We start from the raw sequence: 26,326 nt of genomic DNA on the forward strand, positions 1-26,326 counted from the left end.
CTATTCCTAGGATACATCATATCTAAAACCGGAATCAAGATGGATATGAGCAAGATATGGTGTATTCTGGATTGGCCTATACCAACAACGCGTAAGGCATTACAACGATTCCTCGGATTTTCAAACTTCTATAGGAAGTTCATCAAGAACTTCTCTGCTATTGTGAGACCTCTCACACAACTTACAAGTATAAAGAAACCATTCAAATGGTCAGAAGAAGCAAATGGAGCTTTCCGCTTGTTAAAATCAAGCTTTACTTCTGCTCCCATACTACGCCATCCAGACCCATCCCTCCAATATATCCTGGAGGTAGATGCGTCAAATATGGCAGTAGGAGCAGTTCTCTCCCAACGACCAACAAATACTTCACCACTCCACCCAGTTGCTTTCTTCTCTAAATTACTAAGCAGCCCAGAGGTGAATTACCCAGTGGGTGAAAAAGAGTTGCTTGCCATAAAACTGGCACTAGAGAATTGGCGACATCTACTTGAAGGTACTCGATTGCCAATACTCATATATAAAGATCATAAAAATCTTCAATACCTTCAGACAAACAAAACTCTTTCCCACCGGCAGGTACGTTGGTCATTATTCTTCCTAAGATTCAACTTCCTAGTGACCTACACGCCTGCAGACAAAAACAAAAAAGCGGATGCGCTATCACGATTAACCGAAGATAACTGCGCCAAAATCCCTTCAATCCCTATAATACCCTATGAACGTATTATTGGTGTTGTTCGTTCCCTGAAGGAAGAGATTTTGCACAGTATAGGACTGGATTCACCTCCACCACAACTAAGTGCTGATGCAGAAGGCTTCCTCTACTACAACGACAAACTCTACATACCCCCTACCATGCGTACCAAGATCTTGGAATTGTCACATGATGTGCCTATGGCAGGACATATGGGTATGACTAAGACCTTTAATTTGCTTACCAGGCAGTTTTGGTGGCCTGATATGAAGACGTCTGTACAAAAATTTGTTTCTTCATGTGACATCTGTGCAAGGTCCAAAATTGACACCACAAAACCATCTGGTCTACTTTGCAGTCTACCAATACCCCAGGTTCCATGGGAAGTTGTGTCCTTAGACTTTATAGTAGAATTACCACCTTCCAAAGGATTTAATACCATTCTAGTGTCAGTGGACCATCTGACAAAGATGGCACATTTCATTTCTATTCGCAGACTACCTTCATCTAAGCAAACAGCGGAATTACTAGTGAAACATGTGTTCAAGTTACATGGAATTCCAAAGACTCTTTTATCTGATCGTGGCTCACAGTTCATCTCCAAGTTTTGGCAAGCTCTATGTCATATACTACGGATTGAGCGAAAACTCACTTCTCCTTACCACCCTCAGACCAACGGACAGACTGAAAGAGTCAACCAGTGCATTGAACAATATCTACGTTGCTACACCTCATACCTACAGGATGATTGGGTGGACCTCCTCCCTCTGGCGGAATTTGCTTACAACAACGCAACCCACAGTACTACTAAGCAAAGTCCGTTCTACTTAAACTATGGGTTTCATCCCACACTTCTTCCACCACGCATCCTACCATCAAGTAACCCAGTAGCCTCGGATTATCTTACCCAAATAAAAGACTCTCTGGGTTTACTTAATACCACCATCTCACACGCTCATAGTCAACAAAAAAGGTACTACGACCTTCGTAGGAAACCTTCTCCTCAATATGCTATTGGGGATCTCGTGTGGCTATCGACAAAAAATTTGAGGTTAAAGATCCCTAGTAAAAAACTTGGACCTTTATTTCTGGGACCCTTCCCAATTAAGAAACTCATTGGAAAAGCTGCAGTGCAACTCACTTTACCGGCAAATCTCAGAATACATCCCATCTTTCATGTGTCGTTACTGAAACCACATGTTCCTAACCAAGGAATAAGGCCTACCATCTTGCCTCCACCTCCAGTACAAGTTGAAGGCGGAGAAGAATTTGAGATTAGGGAGATTTTGGATTCTCGTATCCACAGAGGAAAACTCCAATATCTCATAAGATGGAAGAACTATGGACCCCAAGACGACACCTGGTTAGATACTTCTGACGTTCACGCACCCAGGCTTATACGAAGGTTCCACTCTAAATACCCAGAGAAACCAGTGCTATAGGCCTTCCGGAGCCGGCCTTAAGGGGGGGTACTGTAAGATTCTTGTACCTTCGGTACCCTTATTGACCATCTTCCTTTACTTATTGCGTCCCACCCTTTCAGTTAGGTGGAACGCATATACCTTTAAGCCGCATGACATCATCACTGAGCGCCGCTCTGAGCGGCTATTTCAATCGCCGGCTTTCTCTCACAGGTTGTTCGTTCAAACCGCATGCTTAACAGCCTTGTCTTATGCTGCCGGAGCCTCCAGCTAATTCCCTTACCTGGAACAGACCGGAACCTCGCTATTGATCCCGTATCTCGCTACCGGATCACTCTCTTACTACCGGACCCTTCTGCTTACTAACCTCACTAGTGATAAGTACCCCACAGGGGATTCCTTCATAACAAACTTACACTATCTACTTCTGCACACTAAGGACTGTTACTATCTATGCATTACTATTCTATCATCTGCACTGTTACATAGATTGCTAGCTCTTGAGTCTACTACCATCTATATCCTTGCACTAGGTTAGTCTCTCCTGTATATATCATCTGCTGTCCCCTACCACCTGTTACCATACATGATTACTAACCTATCTGCATACTACCTATCACCATCTACTACTCTCCTGAACATTACTATCAAGTGCTTATCATTGCTATCACTGCTCACGCCTGTCCCTTCAGCACATCACCTCTATACTATCGTATACATCCTATCACTCCAGGAACATCTTATTGAGTGTATGTATATTTGCATGCTGAAGCAGGCTGGGCCACAATGATGAGTCTGGAGAGTTGGATCTGGTAATTCAACACATCTCTACACGACTACTGAGTGGAGATTCTGCAGCTGCAAATCCAGCTCACTAGAACAAAAACGCAGGAGCGTTACAGAGAGAGGGGGTGACAAAGAGAGAGGGGGAGACAGAGAGAGAGAGAGGGGGGGTGACAGAGAGAGAGGGGGTGACAGAGAAAGAGGGGGGTGACAGAGAGAGAGAGGGGGTGAGAGAGAGAGAGGGGGGTGAGAGAGAGAGGGGGTGACAGAGAGAGAGGGGGGTGACAGAGGAAGAGGTGGTGACAGAGAGAGAGGGGGTGACAGAGAGAGAGAGAGAGGGAGAGGGGTGACAGAGAGAGAGGGGGTGACAGAGAGAGAGGGGGTGATAGAGAGAGAGGGGGTTGACAGAGAGGGAGGGGGGTGACAGAGAAAGAGGGGAGTGACAGAGAAAGAGGGGGTGACAGAGAAAGAGGGGGTGACAGAGAGAGAGGGGGGTGACAGAGAAAGAGGGGGGTCGACAGAGAAAGGGGGGGTGACAGAGGAAGAGGGGGGTGACAGAGAAAGGGGGGGTGCCAGAGAGAGTGGGTGCCAGAGAGAGAGGGGGTGACAGAGAGAGGGGGTGACAGAGAAAGAAGGGGTCAACAGAGAGAGAGGGGGTGACAGAGAAAGAGGGGGAGTGACAGAGGGGGGTGACAGAGAAAGAGGGGGTGACAGAGAAAGGGGGGGTGACAGAGAGAGAGGGGAGTTGACAGAGAGAGAGGGGGTGTGACAGAGAGAGAGGGGGTGTGACAGAGAGAGAGAGGGGGGTGACAGAGAAAGAGGGGGGTGACAGAGAGAGAGGGGGTGACAGAGAAATAGGGGAACTGACAGAGAGAGGGGGGTGACAGAGAAAGAGGGGGGTGACAGAGAAAGGGGGGTGACAGAGAGAGAGGGGGGTGACAGAGAAAGAGGGGGTGACAGAGAAAGAGGGGGTGACAGAGAAAGATGGGTGACAGAGAAAGGGGGGGGTGAAAGAGAGAGGGGGTGACAGAGAGAGGGGGGTGACAGAGAAAGAGGGGGTGACAGAGAGAGAGGGGGGTGACAGAGAGAGAGAGAGAGAGGGGGTGACAGAGAAAGAGGGGGGTGACAGAGAAAGGGGGGTGACAAAGAAAGGGGGGTGACAGAGAGAGAGGGGGGTGACAGAGAGAGAGGGGGGTTGACAGAGAGAGAGGGAGGTGACAGAGAGAGAGGGGGGTAACAGAGAGAGAGTGACAGAGAGAGGGGGGGGTTAAAGAGAGTGGGGGGTGACAGAGAAAGGGAGGGTGACAGAGAAAGGGGGGGTGACAGAGAAAGAGGGGGGTGACAGAGAGATAGGGATGACAGAGAAAGAGGTGGATGACAGAGAAAGAGGGGGAGTGACAGAGGGGGGTGACAGAAAAAGAGGGGATGACAGAGAAAGGGGGGGTGACAGAGAGAGAAGGGGGTTGACAGAGAGAGAGGGGGGGGGGTGACAGAGAGAGAGAGGGGGTGACAGAGAGAGAGAGAGGGGGGTGACAGAGAGAGGGTGGTGACAGAGAAAGAGGGGGTGACAGAGAAAGATGGCGGTGACAGAGAAAGGGGGGGTGACAGAGAAAGGGGGGTGACAGAGAAAGGGGGGATGACAGAGAGAGAGGGGGGTGACAGATAAAGAGGGGGGTGACAGAGAAAGGGGGCGTGACAGAGAAAGGGGGGGGTGACAGAGAACGAGGGGGGTGACAGAGAATGAGGGGAGTGACAGAGAATGGGGGGATGACAGAGAGAGGGGGGTGACAGACAAAGGGGGGGTGACAGAGAAAGAGGGGGGTGATAAAGAAAGAGGGGGGGTGACAGAGAGAGGGGCCTGAACTCCCAGAGGGCTTGATTTAGGGCACTGAGAAAGAGGGGGAGTGACAGAGGGGGATGACAGAGAAAGAGGGGGTAACAGAGAAAGGGGGGGGGTGACAGAGAGAGGGGGGGTTGACAGAGAGAGAGAGGGGGTGACAGAGAGAGCGTGGTGACAGAGAAAGAGGGGGTGACAGAGAAAGGGGGGGGTGACAGAGAAAGGGGGGTGACAGAGAAAGGGGGGGTGACAGAGAGAGAGGGGGGTGACAGAGAAAGAGGGCAGTGACAGAGAAAGAGGGGGAGTGACAGAGAAAGGGGGGTGACAGAGAAAGAGGGGGGTGACAGAGAAAGGGGGTGACAGAGAAAGAGGGGGTGACAGAGAAAGGGGGGTTGTGACAGAGAAAGGGGGGGACAGAGAACGAGGGGGGTGACAGAGAATGAGGGGGGTGACAGGGAAAGGGGGGGTGACAGAGAGAGGGGGGGTGACAGACAAAGGGGGGGTGACAGACAAAGGGGGGTGACAGAGAAAGAGGGGGGTGATAAAGAAAGAGGGGGGGACAGAGAGAGGGGCCTGAACTCCCAGATGGCTTGATGTAGAGCACTGAGGGGGAATCAGTGCAGTGGTGCAGGGAAAGAGGAATGAGGGAGCTACCTGCCTTGCTGACCCGAAGCGAGGATGGATGTCATGTGCAGGAGCTGCTCGTTTATTGAGAGTAAGAGAGGAAAAAAATCGGTAGAGCCGGAGGAATGCTGAGGCTGCAGCAGTGTGTGTAAGAGCGGCTGGGGATGCTGTGAGAGGCAGTCTCAGTCTCCTGGTCTGCCTGCTCAGCCGCTCTCAATGTTTCAGACCTGGATGCTGCCTGGGGGCGCCGGGGAGCGCAGGCTGAGCGGAGGGCGCAGAAATCACTAACACTGCCAAATGATTTGTGTGCCCCCCCCTCGGCCTGCGCCCCCCCTCGGCCTGCGCCCCTAGCGGGCGCCGATCTCGCCAACCCCTTGGTACACCCCTGGCCGGACGTGACGTCATAAGTCTTAGAGACTGCCGGGGACCATCTGGTCCTCGGTATTCTCTATGGTATTCTCTGTGGTGTACTTCCGCCTCCGGTGGATTCCTTCTCACCAATCGCCCGGGCGAGTCGGTAGGAGCACCTAAACTGCCACTATGATTGTTCTTATGTTGCAGGGAATCGCCGGCTGTGAAAGATGATATCTAAATGATGCCTGCAGCTTCAGGCATCATTCAGATATCTCTACTCAAAGTCCAGGACGTCATATGATGTCCTTGGGCTGGAGGTGGTTAAGGTAAAAAATGTTTAGTTAGCAATATCTCCCCTCACCCCCCCCTCCCCTATACTTACCTAACACCTCATTTGATACAATGCTGTACCCATTTGCAGAAGCTCTCTCCCCTCGCTTCTTGATCTCACAGGCTTTGCTAAGGCAGCTGCTGTCAATCAAAGCCAGTCATTAAGGGAGCGAGGGGCAGGGGCTATAGACGCAGGCAACGGGGCCCGGGAGTGAGCCTGCACGAATGCACCCATAGGAAGTGGCTTCCCAAGGGAGCACTCGCCAAAGAGGAGGAGCCAGAAGCACCAGTGGGGACCTGAGAAGGATGGTTCTGGGTTGTTTTGTGCAATAGAATTGCACAGAGCAGGAAAGTATAGACCTGTTTGGTATTTTTTTGAAAACATTATTGCATTTACATTCACTTTAATAAATAATGAATAGTTGAAGACCGAAAATTACCACAATATACGACAACACGGGTTAAGCCTAAAAAGTGGTCACATAAAATTTTTTTAGGGATAGCAAGGAAAAGGTATTTCAATGGTGCCATAACACATACATTTTATAAAAATATATTCTTTATTTGATTAAAAATTGTTAAAAATTGGGGCATGCATTTGCTTCCAAATAGAACATTTCTAAATGTTTGGCTTTTCTGCTTCTTTAGGAGCTGTTAAGCATGTATAACATCTGTATTAACCCAAATCACTTGAACAGGCACTGCTAAATATCCCTATAGTTGGTATAAGGGGGGGGGGGGGAGAGCCACCTTCAATAGCGGTAATACACCATAGGGAGAGCAAATTAGAGACAGTTTCCCTAAATAATGGCACCATTAGAATCCCTTTTCCTTGCTATCCCTAAAAATAATACCTTTCTGGGATTAAGATGCCCTTAATCTTTAGGTGTAGCTGGCTTATTCACTAGTATGATCACATAATATAATCCTGTTTTTATTTTAGAAACAAATCTTGCCCTTTTAGCTGAACAATGTATGCTGCTTACAACTGCAAGGTACTTGTTCATAAATTTATATTTAAGTTTCTTTGTGTAGCCACTCCTCCAGTCTTAGGCTGGCCACAGACAGTTTGAATCTTGGCCAGTTCAGCAGGAACTGGCCACGATTCGAACCATGTATGGGTAGGCTGAATGTACCAAGTAGATCGAACGATCAACTTAAGTACAACCAGCCTGCCCCGGATTTTACATGCAATTATCGCTAGCACTGGTAAAGCCACTAGCAATAATCACTGTCTTCCACAGAGAGAATACAATGGATCAGTGGGAGGTGTTCCCCTGTGGTTGCAGGAAAGGAATTTACTCCATGAATGGGCCAACCTTAGCAGTTTTTTCATAAAATGTGAACTTCTCCCAACTCTGCTCTTGTGTTAGCTTTGCTAATTATCAGGAAGGTGTGTAGACATGCAGTCTGTGAGAGGTACTGCATTGCCTATTATCTATGTGCCATTTCAAGAAAAGCAAGTGTTGGTGGTATTTAGTGATTTTAGGGGCTCCTTATTTTAACAAGACATTTTTTGTCCTAAAGCTCTTCTCTCAGGCGGCTAAACAGACTGTTTGATCTTCCATTGGTATCAACCTGCTCCATTTATAGTTTTAAACAGACTTTGAATAAGATCTTCAACTGGTGAAGACCAGCTGCATCTATAGTTCTAAACAGGCTACAAGCAAGATCTTCAATTGGTAAAGACAAGCTCCATTCATAGTTCTAAACAAACTGTAAGAAGGATCTTCTATTAGTAGAGAACAATTCTATCAACAGTTCTAAACCGAATACAATCTTTATGTTCTTTTAGCTGGGGAGTAAAATCGTTTTATTGGTAAACCCCAGCTGAAGCCCCCCAGCTGAAGCCACAGTACTAAACAAACTTAAAGTTAAGAGTTAAATTTACTATTGGTCTAAAGACCAGTTCCATCCACAGTTCTAAATAGGCTACAATTAAATACTTCTTTTGATGAAGACCAGCTCCATCCACAGTTCCAAACAGGCTACATGTGAGAGTTTCTATTGGTGTGAACCAGCTCCATCCCTTGTTCTAAACACACTATGAGATATTACTTCTGTTGGTGAAGGCCAGCTCTATCTACAGTTCTAAACAGACTACGAGCGAGATTCTCTATTTGTGAAGACCAGCCCTGTCCACAATTCTAATCATGGAACATGGAACTAGCCCTTTTTTTTTTTAATAAAGACCGACTCAACAGTTCTAAACAGACTAGGCACACAAGCCAGCAGTATGATGACAGGGAAGCAATTTTTCTTTCCCAAAATCCTCTTACCTCTTAGAGCTGATTTTCCAGGACCCATGTGTGCGCAGTGGGCAGCTCTGCCCCGCTACAGTGCTGACCGTGCTTTGGTAGGCAGGCAGATTGGGAAGACGTACTAGGGCCGTGTTGTTGGCATTGTTGATGTTGGCATTAGATCCGGAGGATGAGTAGCTGCTGGGAGTGAAGGTGGAGTCCACCAGTTTCTCATGGGAGGGTGAGTCTATGTCTCCAGGACCGGCAGATGTCTTGTTGATGTGTAAAGGTCTCTGCGTGGTGAAAGTTTGAGGGAATGCACTTCGCACCTCGCTTTGATAGTATCCTACATGATTCCCAAACAAGCCTCCCGCCCTCTGCCAAGACAAAGGGAGAGAAAAGGTCAAAAAACAGTACTGACGTAGGTGGAATCTGACTTTATATGATGAGAATAAATTACTAGAACTGCACAATGATATCTAGCAAGTGTACAGTGGTTAGACAGTCAAAATAAATCTCCCATAATTGGAAAAAGTCTTAAGGGAGATAAGTAACCCCACTGCAAAAAGCTAGTCCACTCAAAACTGATTATTTCAGCATTTGTCGGATGCTAGACAGTTAAACCCCCTGAAAGTTTAATTAATTTCGAAGGTAGATCTCTGCACTGAGTTCCCGACTCTGCACACCTGCTGTGCCTATATTAAAGGGTCCTACCATTCCTGTACTGAGTTCCTGGGTCTAAACTGCTGCTGTGCCCATTATGTGGGGTTTCTGCTATCCCTCTACTGAATTCCCAGCTCTGCACACCTGCTGTGCCCATTATCAGGGTCTCCCACAATCCCTACTCTAAGTTCGGGGCTCTGTAACCTTGTTATGCACATTATGATGGGTTTCCATAATCTCTGTACAGAAATCACGACTCTCTGTATCTGCTGTGCCCATTATGAGGAGTTCCCACAATCCCTGCAATGAGTTCTTGGATCTGCACACCTACTATGGCCATTAACAGTGGTCCTACAATTCCTAAACTGAGTTTCTGTGTATGTACATCTACTGTACCCATTATGAGGGTCTCCCACCAGCCCTGCTGATTTTTAATTAATTATACTGTATATTACAGAATGTAACAGGAAAAACTGAAACTCACAGAGATGGACGATTAAACCCAAACTCCTGAGGTAGACAAGGACAAGGCCAGAAACTATGGCAGAGAGATCCCACTGTTAGAATATATAAGGCATATAAGAACACAGGGGCTGCCTTTGAATGCCATATCTAATTTTAAATTTATTTTTCTTTTTCTTTGCTATGACTTCGGACAAAAAAATGATTGCATATAATCTTTGTGTTAAAAAAAATAGGCTGTATTCCTCTGGAGCGATATCCACAAATAATAGAGAATGTAAAAATTAAAAAAATATTATATACAAGAGTTAATCTGAAAGATATAAAAAGATAGTGAGTGATTCAACCCAGCTATAACTGAAAAGGTAGAGAGGATGGATGGATCCTTGTCAATGCAGACTGATGGATAAATGATGAAATGGCAGAAAAGTAGAGCTTTGAACCAGATTCACAAGACTGATACAGTGTAGCATGAAAACCATTCTATAGGGAATATGCAATATAAGTAAGATATACAATGTTTTGGGACGGGGAAGCAGTACAAAGTGAATTGTTACAGGACTATAACAAGGAGTTAAATGTATTTAAACCTACAAGTATTTTTTAAGTACAAAAATGTAATATATTGCACTTTACCAGTCCTTAGATGTAATGGCTGTATTTGTTTTACCTGGTGATCCTGCCAGTAACACACTTTCTGCCCTAGGATGACAACAGTCACTAATTGTATTGTATCTCTGAAGGAGCAGCATTGTCACTCCTGGACAGGAAATGTGTTTAGGACTACAGAAAATTTCTTCTCTAAAATATGGGGATGTTCTGTAGTTCATAGTGTCAACTGAGCAGGAACTGAGTGGAAAAGTGCACGGGACAGCACTGAATTCTGGCAGGATCAGCAGGTGTTTTTGTGCAATTATTGAACAGTTATAACAAAACACTTTCAATAGTATATTTAACAGACCAGAAAGGAGCCAATAAGAGATGTCCAGTGTAAGTGTTTAGATACATTTTAAATGTGAAACCTGAAGTTCAATATCAGACACAACAAGGAATTCAACTGATAGAACAAACGTGTCACATGAAGCATAAGGGCAGTGCTTAGTGGTGGAATATGTGATAGAAAAACGGGATCATCAGGGAAAGAAGCAGGAAAAAGCTGGATAAAGGGGGCAGATTCAGGATGATGACAAAATTACACATATGATGCACAGATTGTTATAGGATAAAAGATACCACATGGCAGATTGACAGATACAGAACTATAGAATGTTATATGTGATAATGATGCATAATGGGTACAATGCCCCAAAGCAATGGATACAGTGTTAGCAGCTGAAGAATATAAAAGAGACAAGACAGGATAGAAGTATAGGAGCTCCCGTTGCTGACTTATCTTTTTAACAGGCAGACACTGTCGTCTTTATTCTGGCTTTACAACCTGATACGCCACTGATCAGGAAAAAGCATGTTGGATGCGAGTTTACACTTCACTGACTGCAAGCTTGTTCCAGGTCAGTGGCTAGCCAGCTAGCAATGTCAGGATGCAGAATGCAGCTCAGATAAAAAACAAATTGGATCCCATATTTCTGTCTTCACAGGATAATATTAGGGATAGAAGTATATGATGTTAAACAGAATGTGAGGTACAGTGTTATAAAGTGACAAATAACATGTTACAAGGTGCATAATACATGGTTACAAAATGGGAGATACAATGCTAAAGAGTGAAGACTAAAATGTTACAGAATATGAGATACAATGTTATAGAAAGATAGATACAATATTACAGAATGCCAGATATAGTGTTACAAAGTGAAAGATACAATATTGCAGAACAATGGATATATCACATGGTAACAGATGCTTGAAGCATGGAGGATACAATGCTCCAGAGTGACTGATGCAAAGTTACAAAACAATGATCAAAATATTACAAGGGAACATACAGTATATAAGGCTCAACTCACAAAGCTTTAACACATGGGTAAGTGTCTTTTTTTTAGCAGTATACATTTTATATCCCATTCAACTCAACAGCAAACAACTGTCACTTTTTATCCTGTGAATTGAGCCTATAGTGTTGCTGGATGACTGATAGAGGGTCACAGGATGATGAATGCTATAGGCTCAATTCACAAAGCTAAAACATCAGTATAAGGATACTTATTTTTTTTCAAAAAAAGAGGGAAGTTATTTTCAGTGGAGTCCAATGAGATTTTGAAAACAATGGTCACATGACTAAAATATACAGCCATCCTTGTGTTAAAGCTTTGTGAACTGAACCTAATGGGTGGATTTCATACTGACAGATGCAATGTTACAGACTGATGAATACATTGTTATAGGATGATGAATACAATGTTACAGAATGACAAACACCACTCTAACAGACAAGTACCTGCCCTTCCTGAGTGAAGTGGGCTCTTATAGTGCCTCTGTGTGCACTGCAAAAGTGGTGCGACCCCCAGCAGTTACTACCCTTCCCTCCCCCTGCCCAGTACACTCATGTCAATTTGAACTACACACCCGGAAGATGTCGTCCTCAGATGCCGCGGACACTGCCTCCTTCATGGCTTTGTCCAGCTCCTCCTCTGCAGTCAGATCTCCGGAAATAGCACGGCGAATCTCAGGCCCAATATCGTGCAGGGTGCGCAGTCCGGCCTGAGGGGGAACCACAAAGATCTGGACAGTGTGCCATGGCCGAGTTCCCCCAGCAAGTGATTGCAGTAGACACAACAATAAAATGATGCAACTTGAATCTTGCATTGTTACAGGATACTGTAATAATGTTTATTAAAGGATAAGTCCAGGCAAAACCTAACTAACGCTAAACCTGCTCTGTGCCACATTCTGAACCTAATCTATCTGAAACTGTAAAGCAAAAATCACTGTACTTACCTATTCTGCAGCCAATCCGGTTTGGTCCCAAGCTGAGCTAACAGCGGCTGCTTCAGCGTAGAGGCAGGTACAGGAGAGGCGCTCGACAACGGAAGCCCCATAGTAAGTCTATAGGTGACGTTACTTCCCATTCATTTCACAGCCGTTGTCGGTCCTTTCCTGCACACAGCTTACCCTGTCGCTGGAGACTGGACCCGATCGGGTGCAGAAAAGGTAAGTACAGCGATTTTTGCTTTACAGGGTTAGATAGATTAGGTTTAGAATGTGGCACAGAGCAGGTTTAGCGTTAGTTAGGTTTTGCCTGGATGTATCCTTTAATTGGGTCCTACTGACCTTTCACACTTGTCTTTATTAATCTGTATGCTTACAACCTTAATAAAAGTTTAATTTAGGAAAAAAAAAAAAAAAAGATGCAACTTACACCAACTTCAAGGGAAATCAGAATCTGGCACACACTCTAGTCAGTGGGCCCTGAACAATTAATTTCTACCTTGTCATTTGATTTCATTAGGCCAGATACACAATATATTACTGGCAGAGGGATTATGTAGACAGAGATATAATATTCTATGTTAAATTTGTACAGAGGGGATACTTGCTTTAACCAGTATAAATATAATATTCTGTCATGGAACTTATCCTGTCCTTCTATATTCATATAGGATATTTGGCTTCCATTGTGCACAGATTACCACAACTGTATATTTTTAGGGCAGCATTTACATATAGGAAGAACACTGTGCTATATATAAGTACATAGAGATTGGAAGATGAAGCTATATAAGGATGGTATATACGAATATATACAATATGGTATATACAGATATATACACTTACATACATGGTGGTGTATACAAATACATGGAGTGGTATGTACATATATATGGGTGGTATATACATCTATGTACAGGGTGGTGTACACAGTTTTACAGATTGGCATGTACAGTTATATACAATGTGTTAGGTAGTTTACAGCTGTGTATGGCATACAATCACAATTCCAAAAAAGTTTGGACTCTATGAAAAATCTACATAAACTCAGAATGCAATGATTTGCAAATCTCATAACCTATAAACCTAAATTGTATTCACAACAGAAAATGGAAAACATATCAATGTTTAAACTGAGAAAATGTACTATTTTAGGATAAAAATAAGGTTATTATAAAACTGATGGCAGCAACAAATCTCAAATAAATTGGGGCAGGGCAAGAAAAAGCTGGCAAAGTAAGAGGTACTAACATGGCATAGTGGGAAGAAAATTTGCAGCTAATCAATTAGGATAATTGGCAACAGGTAAGTAACATGATTGGGGGTCTCAGAAGAAAAGATGGGCATAGGTTCTCAAAAGTAAAGATGGGTAGAGGTTCACCAATCTGGGAAAATCTGCATCTAAAAATTGTCTAACACATTTCAGAATTATGTTTTTCAATGTAAAATTGCAAAGACTTTAAATATATCCTCATCTACAGTACATAAAATCACCAAAAGATTCTGAGAATCTAGAGAAATCTCTGTGCGTGAGGTACAATGCCAAAAGGCAATATTGAATGCCAGTGATCTTCGGGGTCCCCAGAAGGTAGTGAATTAAAAACAGACATGATTCTGTGATGGACATCACTGCATGGGCTCAGGAATACTTCCAAAAATCACTGTCTGTGAACACAGTTTTCTATGCCATCCAAAAATGAAAGGTAAAGCTCTATCATGCAAAGAAGAAACCATATCTGAACATGATACAGAAAGGCTGACGTCTTCTCTGAGCCAAAACTCATTTTAACCTCTTGCAGACCCCCCCTGCAGATATACTGCGGCAAGGTGGCTCGGCTGCGCGAATCGCCGTACCCATATGTCGCTCCTCTGCGATTCGTGAGAGGGGAAGCTGATCTGCGGGGCCGGTGGCCACGATTGCCGCGGTCACTCCCCGGGAAGACAGAACGGTGGTCAGCCATTATAAGCATGGCAGACCATTATTCTGTCAGCAATCAACACAGGGCTCCTGTGTTCCTCATATTTAGGAACACAGGTCCCTGTGTTGATTCCATAAGCCCATCTCCCTCACAGTTAGAAAACACTCCCTAGGCATACATTAAACCCTTTAATCGCTCCTGGTGTTAACCCCTTCCCTGCCAGTGTCATTACTACAGTAACAGTGCATATTTTTAGCACTGATTACTGTAGTAATGTCACTGGTCCCCCCAAAAGCGTCAAAAATGTCAGTTAGGTGTCTGATCTGTCTGTCGCAATGTCGCAGTCTCGCTAAAAAAATCACTGATTGCCGCCATTACTAGTATAAAAATAAATAAATAAATAAAAATGACATAAATCTTTCTGCTAGTTTTTAGACGTGATACCTTTTGCGCAAACCAATCAATATACACTTATTGTTTTTTTTTACCAAAAATATGTAGCAGAATACAAATTGGCCTAAAATAATGAAAAAATTCGATTTTTTATTTTTTTTTCATTGGGAATGTTATATAGCAGAAAGTAAAAAATACTGTTTTTTTTTTTTTTTTTTTAATTGTCGTTCTTTTTTTGTTTATAGCGCAAAAAATAAAAATCACAGAGGTGCTCAAATACCACCAACAGAAAGCTCTATTTGTTGTAAAAAAAGAACATCAATTTTATTTGGGTACAGCGTCGCACGTCCGTGCAATTGTCAAGTAACACAGTGCTGAATCGCAAAAAATGGCCTGATCATTAAGGATGCTAAAATCTTCCAGTCCTTAGGTGGTTAAATAGGTCTGTTGCAAACTGGAAAACTGTTCTGTGGTTAGATGAATTGAAATTTTACATTCTTTTTTAGCAACCATGGAAGTAACATACTCCAGACTGAGAAGGAGAGGGACATTCTGGCTTGTTCTCAGTGCTCAGTTGAAAAGCAACAGCATGGAATAAGCAGCCCACACATCTGGAAAGGCACCATCAGTGCTGCAAGATATATCCAGGTTTTAGAGCAGCATATTCTCCCATTCAGATGTCTTTTTGAGAGAAGGCCTTGCATATTTCAGGTAAACCGCTTACTGCATCTCTGACAACAGCATGGCTTCATAGTAGAGGAGTCTGGGTGCATAAGTGGCCTTTCTGCAGTACTGACCTTTCACCAATTGAAAATATTTAGTGCATCTTGAAACAAAAATACATCAAAGAAGACCCGGGACTGTTTAGCAATTAGAACTCTATATCAAGCAAGAACTGGACAACATTCCTCTCTCAAAACTTCAGCAACTGGTCTCCTCACTTCCCAGATGTTTACAGAGTGTTGTTAAAAGAAAAGGGGATGCTACACTGTGGTAAACATGGTCCTGTCCCAACATTTTTGAGACATGTTAGTGCCATCAATTTCAAAATTACCTTATTTTTTTCCCCCTAAAATTGTATTTTTTCTGTTTAAACATATGATATGTTTTCTATTTTCTATTGTAAATAAAATATGGGTTTATGAGTTTTGCAAATCATTGCATTCTGTTTGTATGCAGATTTTACACAGCGTCTCTCTTTTTTGGAATTGGGGTTGGACTATATTATATACCTCTATCTATAGAGTAGTATATACAGAGAACAAGATAAAGAGTTTTGCACTTTGAGGCCATTTGATTTGATGTGACTTTTTTATAGTGCATAATTGGCTTTTTATATAGTTTTCCCTTCTCAACCGGCCTGTCTTAGTGAGATCCTGTGACATTTGATGTTACTGGTTAATGCCTAAGAGCCGTCACTCCAGCAATAAAATATTATCTATACTTAGAACTATAAATAAAAGATAAAGTACATTTAAAGCTACAACTTTAAAAAAAAAAATTTGAATAGAGAAGGGTTAAAGGAGTTGTAAAGTCAGGAAGGTTTTTTATCCTAATGCATTCTATGCATTAAGATAAAAAGCCTTCCATGTTTAGCAACTCCCCTCAGCCCCCCAATACTTACCTGTGCCCCCTGTCTATCCACGAGTCCCTCGGCTGTCCCGGGACTCTCCCTCCTGATTGGCTGAGATAAAGCCGCAGCACCATTGGCTCCCGTGGTTGTCAATCAAAGTCAGTGGGCCAATCAGAAGAGAGAGGGGCGGGGCCGACCGGAAGCTCCATGTCTGAATGGAGACACGGAGCTGCAGCTCGGCTCAGGTGCCGCCATAGCAAGCTGCTTGTTGTGGGGGCACTCGATAGGAGGGAGGGGCCAGGAGCAGTAACGAGGGAACCGAGAAAAGGAGGATCCGGGCTGTTCTGTGCAAAACCAACTGCACAGGGGAGGTAAGTATAACATGTTTGTTATTATTTTATTTTTATTTTTTTTAAAAGAGACTTTATATTCACTTTAAGACCAATGTCAGGTTTTCTGCCATTTTTTTTTCATAGGAGAAATTTTACCCAACATGCAGAGCATACAGGGTGATCGAAAGTTTGGGCACCCCAGGTAAAAATTTGTATTAATGTGCATAAAGAAGCCAAGTCAAGATAGAAAAATCTCCAAAAGGCATCAAATTGCAGATTAGACATTCTTATAATATGTCAACAAAAGTTAGATTTTATTTCCATCATTGACACTTTCAAAATTACAGAAAACAAAAAAATGGTGTCTGCAAAAGTTTGGGCACCCTGCAGAATTTATAACATGCACTGCCCCCTTTGCAAGGCAGAGACCTGCAAGTGTCATGGATTGTTCTCAATCATCATCTGGGAAGACCAGGTGATATCAATCTCAAAGGTTGTAAATGCCCAGACTCATCTGACCTTGCCCCAACAATCAGCACCATGGGATCTTCTAAGCAGTTGTCTAGAAAACTGAAACTGAAAATAGTTGACGCTCACAAAGCTGGAGAAGGCTATAAGAAGATAGCAAAGCGTTTTCAGATGTCAATATCCTCTGTTCGGAATTTAATTAAGAAATGGCAGTCATCAGGAACAGTGGAAGTTAAAGCAAGATCTGGGAGACCAAGAAAAATATCAGACAGAACAGCTCGCAGAATTGTGAGAAAAACAATTCAAAACCCACGTTTGACTGCATGATCCATCCAGAAAGATCTAGCAGACACTGTAGTTGTGGTACACTATTCCACTATAAAGAGATACTTGTACAAATATGGTCTTCATGGAAGAGTCATCAGAAGAAAACCTCTTCTACGTCCTCCCCACAAAAATCAGCATTTGAACTTTGCAAATGAACATATAGACAAGCCTGATGCATTTTGGAAACAAGTTCTGTGGACCAATGAGGTTAAAATGGAACTTTTTGGCCGGAATGAGCAAAGGTACGTTTGGAGAAGAAGGGGCACAGAATTTAATGAAAAGATCCTCTTTCCAACTATTAAGCATGGGGGTGGATCAATCATGCTTTGGGGTTGTATTGCAGCCAGTGGCACAGGGAACATCTCATAAGTAGAAGGAAAAATGGATTCAATAAAATTTCAGCAAATTCTGGATGGTAACTTGATGCCATCTGTGAAAAAGCTGAAGTTAAAGAGAGGATGGCTTCTACAAATGGATAATGATCCTAAACACACCTCGAAATCCATGGGGGATTACATCAAGTGGCGTAAACCGAAGGTTTTGCCATGGCCTTCACAATCTCCTGACCTCAACATAATTGAAAATCTATGGATAGACCTTAAAAGAGCAGTGCGTGACAGACAGCCCAGAATTTTCAAAGAACTGGAACACCTTTGTAAGGAAGAATGGGCAAAGATATCTCAAACAAGAATTGAAAGACTCTTGTCTGGCTACAAAAAGTGTTTACAAGCTGTGATACTTGCCAAAGGGGGCAGTACAAGATATTAACTCTGCAGGGTGCCCAAACTTTTGGAGACGCCATTTTTTTTGTTTTCTGTTATTTTGAAAGTGTAAATGATGGAAATAAAATCTAACTTTTGTTGACATATAAGAATATCTAATCTGTAATTTAATGCCTTTTGGAGATTTTTCTATCTTTCCTTGGCTTCTTTATGCACATTAATACAAATTTTTACCTGGGGTGCCCAAACTTTCGATCACCACTGTAGATAGATGCATTTTAGGCCAGCTATTTGCTATATATACAAAAAATTACTTTAGTGAGTAAACATATTAATAATGACTCATGAAGCATGCACACTGAAATCACTATAATGTTTTCACTTAAAATAAACCCATTTTAAATCTGAGAAATTGAAACTGAGTACATGAAAACAACATACCCTGTGGTGACCTTAAGGCCTCATGCACACTGGACATTATAAAAATGCCAGTAGCTTTAGCTGTAGAATAAAAATGTTAAAAACGTTGCTGCATTTTTGCATTAATGTTTTTTTAGCATTTGCGTTTCTTAGCTAAACTATACTCCCACAAAAGCTTATGGTTCAAAAATGCTCATAAACACAGAAAAGCTGCTTTTTTCAGCGTTAGAGCATTTTTACAGCTGAAAAACTCCTCTTTAAACCCACTAGTTCTGGGTTTTTTTTCCAGTCATAAAACGCCGCTGCCAAAAAACGCAGATAAAAAAACTATGTGTGCATGGGCACATAGGATAACATGCTGGGGAGTTTACTGGCTGCAGAAAAAAACTGAAGCCCAAAATAATTAGAAATTCGGCTGGTGCAGCAATCAGCTGAGTTTTGATTCATGTAATGGCATCCTGCTGTACAGAAGTAGTTCTACTGATTGAATTTTGTACAACCAGCCTGTCAGGTTTTTCACCAACGATCACTGCCACCGACGAGCTGGCAGAACTGATCATTGTATTCTGATGGTGGGGAAGACTTCCTGCCGTCAGCATACAATAGTACAGCAGTAGTGATTCCCCCATCCACATGGATGATGAATGTATGGGCTGTCTTAGTCAAATCAGAGATACAGTTATCTTTGCTTTTCTGTAAAAGTAAAGTTGTGCCCCAACCCCTTCTTGACTTTTACAGAAAAAGATGAGATCTGAATATAACTTCAGGCATGTACAGTATACTATATATCTGGTTCTGATTATGGACTGTTTTCACTGGATGTTTATATCTAGATTTTTTTTTTTTTTTTGTATCGTATGCTCAGTTTAAACTGCTCAGGGTCCCTTTAGACACACTTCCTGCTAAAAGAATACAAGTGTGTATATACAGTAGATGTCATAAAACGGAAAAGATATTTTGGCATTTGGATTGTTGAGAGTGAAAAATGACAGGTTGTTATGGACGTGCACAGTTTATCCCTGATTACCCCTGCTGAGGAAGTCGTGGTTTAGACGTAACGCGTACGGGGGAGGATCCTGCACACACTGTAGCACCCATATCGCTGTCCATGCCCGCACTGGCTGAGTGCCAGTTCATGTGAGTGGTTTTCTGTTTTATTTTACCCCAAGAAAGTATACGTTACAGAGAGCACTAGATCGCTGTATTTATTTCACACATGTATCGTATTATGACGGTGGAGAGAGGAGTGTGAGGAGGCGACTACCCTATCCCCTTCAGTGTGTCAGCGACACTGCGGATCTGGCCATTTTTTACCTGAAGCACCTTTATACAGAGGGAGGACAGGAGGAAGTTACCTATCCACACCTACTAGCACCTGTGTGTGCAAAAAGCGGGTTTGGCTCATTATAATTTGTGAACCAAACCAGGAGGTGAGCGGCCAGCATTACCATTTATGCACCAAGGCACTTTTTAGTTATTCAAGCACCAGCACTTGGTCTTAGAAGATATCACCCATTTTTTTATGGACTTCTGTGCACCTATTTCTATTTCACACTAGTGGATGCATATGCGTGATTTTTTATTTGCACAAGCACTCATTGTGACAATAGTCATTTATTATAACCATTGTTTTATCCACTGATATAGTTTTTATCACCTGGAATATTTTTTTATCACATTAATTAAGAGCACTTGCACTTTGATTGTGATACATTTTTATATGTATTTATTCATTCACAGACATATATATTTTTGTTAATTGACACATTTTGTTTATATTGAATGTATTTATCCTTTGGCGCTACAGACAGTTTATCAACCAAGAAAAAGTTGCACTGTGTGAAAACAGATAATGTGAAATTACAACATTAACTATAAAAAAATAATAATAAAGACAGTTCATCCGCACTAATGTGAATCCAATGCATATATTACAAAAAAGTGTCCAATAAAATGTTAAACTCAATTCCTCCTCATAAATTGATATTCCTCCACCATCCAAAGTGAAATCCTCCACCAAAAACAGGATAACCTGCTTACCAGATATTAAGACCTCAAAAGGTCCACAGCACTTTGAGGCTTTAACCCAGCCAGGGCCTTGGGTCATGAAGGGATAAGCAGACAGATGAATCTCCTATAAGATCTCCAGTAACTGGTCCCACTTCTCCACCTCTCAAAGGAGTGACACTACCCATGGAATATAATAAAAAATCCGCCATAGTATAAAACGTACCAAATTTTTATTATTGTACGGTATATGAAATTACACTTACAGCAGCGTAGTAAACATCAGCGTTAAAATTAGCTGGTCGGCTGCAACAAATTTGCTCATCCTCCCGGGATCAATGGAGCGTGGTGACATCAGCACATCGTTAACCCGATGTGTTTTGTCACAAATTACGTTGTTCTGGGGCATGGGCAGCGTGCTGACTCATCGCAAAATATAGTATCTAACTAAGCCATACCTCGGTCTGAGCCTCAGGTAATCCCCCACTATTCCACCATCTTGGACAAGGGAGATGATGCCATTCCTCCTAGTATTTTACCTCTATCCAGCATTATCAAAATGGCAGGATAATAAACAAATAAAAAAAAATTTAATTGTAATACAAAATCCTAAATGTATTACTATTAAATATCACTCGATGGTTCTAGTATTGGTCTAAATCAACATAACTCCTTGAACGCCGGGTGGAAGACACCCATTTCCCCACTTCTTATCCCATCACCTACTACCATCTAAATACTATAACTATACAATATTTGATTATTGCATTGTGAACTTATACTTTTACCTCATTTATTCTTCCCTTCCCTTCATTTTGGGTATATAGTTGGCTTAACTTTACTTATTAGTAGGTTATCTTGATACCATAACCATGTTTAACCACTTAAGCCCCGGAAAATTTTACCCCCTTCCTGACCAGGGCCTATTTTGCAAATCGGCACTGCGTGATTTTAACGTACAATTGCGCAGTCAAATGAAATTGACGTCCTTTTTTCCCCACAAACAGAGCTTTCTTTTGGTGGTATTTGATCACCTGTGCGATTTTTTGATCATGCGCTATAAACAAAAAAAGAGCGACAATTTTGCAAAAATAACAATATTTTTCACATTTTTTTATATGAAATCCCCCCCCCAAAAAAATGTAAAAATCAAAATTTTTTAACATTTTAGGCCAATTTTGTTTTCTGCTACATATGTTTAGTAAAAAAAAATCGCAAAAGAGCGTATTTGGATTGGTTTGCGCAAAAGTTATTGCGTTTACTAACTAAGGGAAAAAATTTTTGTCATTTTTATTGTTTTTTTTTTAACGAGTAATGGCGGCAATCTGCGATTTTTCTTGCAGGACTGCGACATTGCGGCCGACAGATCAGACCCTTGACTGACATTTTTGACACTTTTGGGGGTACCAGTGACATTACTACAGTAATCAGTGCTATACATATGCACTGTTACTGTAAAAATGACACTGGCAGGGAAGGGGTTAACTTTATTGGAGAAGGAGGGGTTAAGTGTGTCCCTAGGGACGTGCTTCTAACTGTGATTGGATGTGACTTTTCATGTAACAGCAGAGATAAACGGTCCTACATAGCAGGACCGTATGATCTGTGCTGTTACACAGGGGAGAATGACAGGCGGGTTTGTTTACATTAGCAACGATCGTGAATCGGGTCCGCCGCTCACACGCAAGGGGGGGTCCGTGAGCGAGCGTGCCTCCAGCGGCGCACGCTCGTCCCTAGAGCCTCACAGGCTAGCGACGTAGTACTACGTCACTTTGCCTGTGAGGGGCTGACTGCCGACGTAAATCGTCATTAGGCAGTCGGCAAGTGGTTAAGGGCAAGAACTATGACACTAGTCTTTCCTCTTACAGAGAGCGGGGCAGGAAGGAAGCCCATGAATCCGAAATGGATTCCCTCTTTTTCCAGCTCAAAAAATCAGTTGAAAAAAAGACAAATTTGCATCTACATATAGAGAATTGTGAACAATATATCAAAGAGGATATCAATCCATTTGGTTTGAGAATCCAGATCTTCCCCACCATGGAAGATCTGGATGATGTATTCAAAAAACTTTGGGAATCCAACTTACAGATCTGTTCGAAGAACATGATGTCTTTACTTATAGAGGAATATCACAAACAAATTAAAAATCTAGACCAAAAAATTGACAGATTATACAAAAATGTACACCTTTCCAAGAGTCTCCTAGATACAAAGATCTAGAAACCAATATTAAAATCCAACTAGACAAAATTATAAGTGAGAATATCAGTAATAAGGAACGTAAAATTTGTAGAGACAGGGTGGCATTTCGTGACCACCTAGCATATAGATGGTCACAACGACAAACATATTCGACCCAGAGAGGTCTGAGACCATCAAGGGATCATTTTGGATCCAACTCGTCCCTGAATTCATCCATTTAATCTTCCTCTTTCAAACAAGATGTCCCCAGAAAGTCCCTCAAAACTAAACGCACTTCACCGAACACAAACACCAGAAATCCTTCTAAAAAACATATTACAGATGGAGGTCAATCTACACGTCCTCTTCCTTCCTCAACTAATACACACAACACACGTCAAACTCGCAATACACCTAACACAGCTGAACATGCACCTTTACCCCTAAACAAACAAAACGTCAAAATACCACTCCGGCACAAACTGATTTGGGTGTATCAGATAACGAAGATTCCGATGTTTTTTTAGAACCAGCCGATCAAGAGTCATAAACCAGGTTTCTAATACTAACCCTGCACCCCTGTCATTTAGTAACACATTGATGTCTGATGAAGGTGCTTCATCAGTTACTGAACAATTGGCACCCAGTGATGTAATCAATTTAACCGAATATCCCATTACCCCTAGTCAGCTGTCCTTATTATCAAAAGGTCTCAGCTTTTGCCCTCAAAGAAAACCCGATACATTTTCAATCATTAAAGATTTACACCTTTTTGCAAGAAAAGTTCTCCTAAAATCACAATACGACCAGAGCCATAAGATAGTACCCCCAATATCCTCTACCAGAAAACCCGAACAAGATGCCACTGTAGATTGTCTCCTAAGTTTGTTAGAAGAACAAGATGATGGGGACTTGATTGATAACATCGATTTAGACTCTTTACTAAACCCGGAAGACACAAATAAAGATCTGTCCATCATTGAATCAACACCAATCTTTGGAAAAAAATCTGACAAGTTTCCTTCTTTGAACTTGAATTCAAACTTAGCAGCATTTGTTACTCTAACCACACAGGAGATTCAAAAATTAAACTTATCATCCACCACTTCTAATTTATCTACCTCAGAAAAAACAGCCCATAAGTCTCTAGTCAAACAATACGACTTAACTTTAAAACCCTCAGATAAAGGCGGCAATATTGTTATTCTCACAAATGCACAGTACAGAGATATGTGCCTCCTCATTCTTTGTAATGAGGAATGGTACAGACCTATTTCTAAATCCGCCATTAATAAGTTTACCTGGAATTTTACACTCTTGTTGACCATGCCTATCTGCACAATATTATTGACAAACCCACATGGAACTTTATACGTACCCAATTCCCTGTTGTCCCCACGTATTACAGTTTACCCAAAATTCACAAGAACCTCTCTAAACCTCCAGGACGCCCCATAGTTTCTGGGTGCGGTAGCATTTCTGAAAATTTGAGCAAATTTTTTTGATTCCAAACATAGACCTTACGTACAGAGCTTGCCATCTTACGTCAAGGATACCATTCACTTGCTCCAAATTTTGGAATCCCTGACTATTCCCCCGGATGCCCTGTTGGTGGCTATAGACATAGAGGCTCTCTACGGCTCTATACCGCACCAACAGGGCATCCGTACTATTCAACATGTTCCGTCTCAATCCGACCGTACTCTGGGTTATATAAACAAGTTCATTGTCCACAGTCTGGAATTTATTTTGACTCACAATATTTTTTCGTTTGACGGTTTCCACTACCTCCAGGTACAGGGGGTGGTGATGGGGACTTCTTGTGCCCTATCATATGCCAACCTGTACCTGGGGGAGTGGGAACGACATTTTCTTTTAGATGACTCACTTATACCGTGGACTAGGCACATACCAGCCTGGCATCGCTATATTGACAATGTCCTGGTCATTTGGAGTGGATCCAGGGACCAACTTCTTGAATGTATGACCAAGATGAACAACAACACGTTTAACCTTAATTTTACCATGACTTGCGATTCGTATTCTGTAAATTTTTTGGATATCACCATTACGAAAAGACTCACTTGGTAGTTTACAAACATCACTCTATCGGAAACCTACATCTGCAAACACTATCCTTCATGCCTCCAGTTCCCACCCTGCGCCATTAATTCGTTCTATACCATATAGTCAGTACCTTCGGATTCTGAGAAATTGCTCTAGTGATACTCAATTTAAAATAGAGGCAAATAACTTGAGGAAACGCCTCCTCACAAGAGGATATACGAAAACTTGCCTGAGAAAGGCTTTTAATCGAGCAATTTCCCATACCTGACAGGAACTACTGTTTAATAAAAAAATCAGACCCAAAAATTTGAGTAATGACTCTAATTCCCCTCGGATTATTTTACAGTACACTGAGCAGCATCAGCAGATCTACAAAGCTATCAATAAATTTTGGCACCTATTACGCATTGACCCCAATATCAGTCCCCATGTGACTGAAAAACCAGCCATTACATATCGCAGATCTAAAGCTCTTAAAGATTATCTAACACAAAGTCAATTTGTAGGTAAATATCGAAATGATCCATGCAAAAGATTTGTCACCTTCACATGTGGTGGGTGCAACCATTGTCAATTTATCAATACTGCCAAAAATGTTCAATTACCTAACGGTAGAACTTTTAAACCGTTTCACTTTGCCAACTGTGGAACCGCAGGGGTGGTTTATCTTCTATCGTGCCCCTGCGGTGGCTACTATGTTGGCAAAACCAAATTGCCCTTCCATAAGCGGATATATAGACATGTCAACAGTATGCGCAGGTGTAACCCTGACCTCCTTGTGTTAGATAGAGTCCATCCCAATTACCGCGGGGGGGGGGGGGGGGGGGTTGGAATAAAACTCTACTACAGAGGGAGACACGTTGAATATTTGACTTAAACGCAACTACATCGCCAAGCCTAAATGATATGGTCAGTTTCAAGCCATTCCTAGAGGGATTTTCCTCTGGAGGATGGGAACAATAGTTCAAACATAGCCATCGGGGCTCTAGATCTGGCAATAACTGCCCCTGTAATCAGTTTTTTGCTCAATAGGACAATAATGGTATATTATATCATAGGGCTAAACTACATAAACTAATATAGCTAACAGAACTTTCTTGATTTAAACAGAGGGGTAATTAATATATGCCTTGTGGGTTGTTTTCTACAATATTTAAAGAAAATTATTTGTTCAGCTATTTATATACCGAGCATATTATGCATATATGGTTATTACAGAGATTGGTATATTTAAGACTCTTTATGTATATTGTAAGACGGACTTTCCCCTATTCATGGGTTTCCATGTTTTAGGTGAACATATACAAATTTGTTGTGTGTATATACTTCCTCTATTTATGTTACACAATGATAATATAAAAAACAATAGAGAAAGGTGTTGCAATGCTCACATATGAATATATTGATCTGTATTAGACATTATATTTATGCACATCTACTGTTAAGACCTCAACACTGAAGACCCTTTGATCATATGTTGTACTTATATAGATTCCCCCCCCCCCCTTTTAGACTTAGACATCTATTGTGTCTCATTAGTGTTACATCCATGTACTCTGCGATGGGCTCTTCTTATTCCCATCCTACTCGTGCTCTCTCCCTATAATTCTTTCCTTTTTC

The 26,326-nt window shown here is 42.0% G+C and overlaps 1 protein-coding gene across 7 annotated transcripts in view; it reads right to left on the minus strand.

Annotated features, from left to right (window-relative positions):
- CACNA1C (calcium voltage-gated channel subunit alpha1 C) overlaps positions 1–26,326 on the minus strand; it is an 800,624-nt gene that overhangs the window by 50,501 nt on the left and 723,797 nt on the right. For 6 of the 7 annotated variants that reach the window (XM_082255705.1, XM_082255707.1, XM_082255706.1 and 3 more), the window contains 2 exons: positions 11,935–12,069; positions 8,323–8,660 (listed from right to left, as the gene is read on the minus strand). In XM_082255705.1, coding sequence (XP_082111831.1) covers positions 8,323–8,660; positions 11,935–12,069 — 473 coding nt within the window. The remainder of the gene's footprint in view (positions 1–8,322; positions 8,661–11,934; positions 12,070–26,326) is intronic. The other variant, XM_082255709.1, reaches the window with a different exon arrangement.

The sequence above is a fragment of the Pelophylax lessonae genome, assembly GCF_965119305.1.
Source record: "Pelophylax lessonae genome assembly, chromosome: 4".
Taxonomy (NCBI): Eukaryota; Metazoa; Chordata; class Amphibia; order Anura; family Ranidae; genus Pelophylax; species Pelophylax lessonae.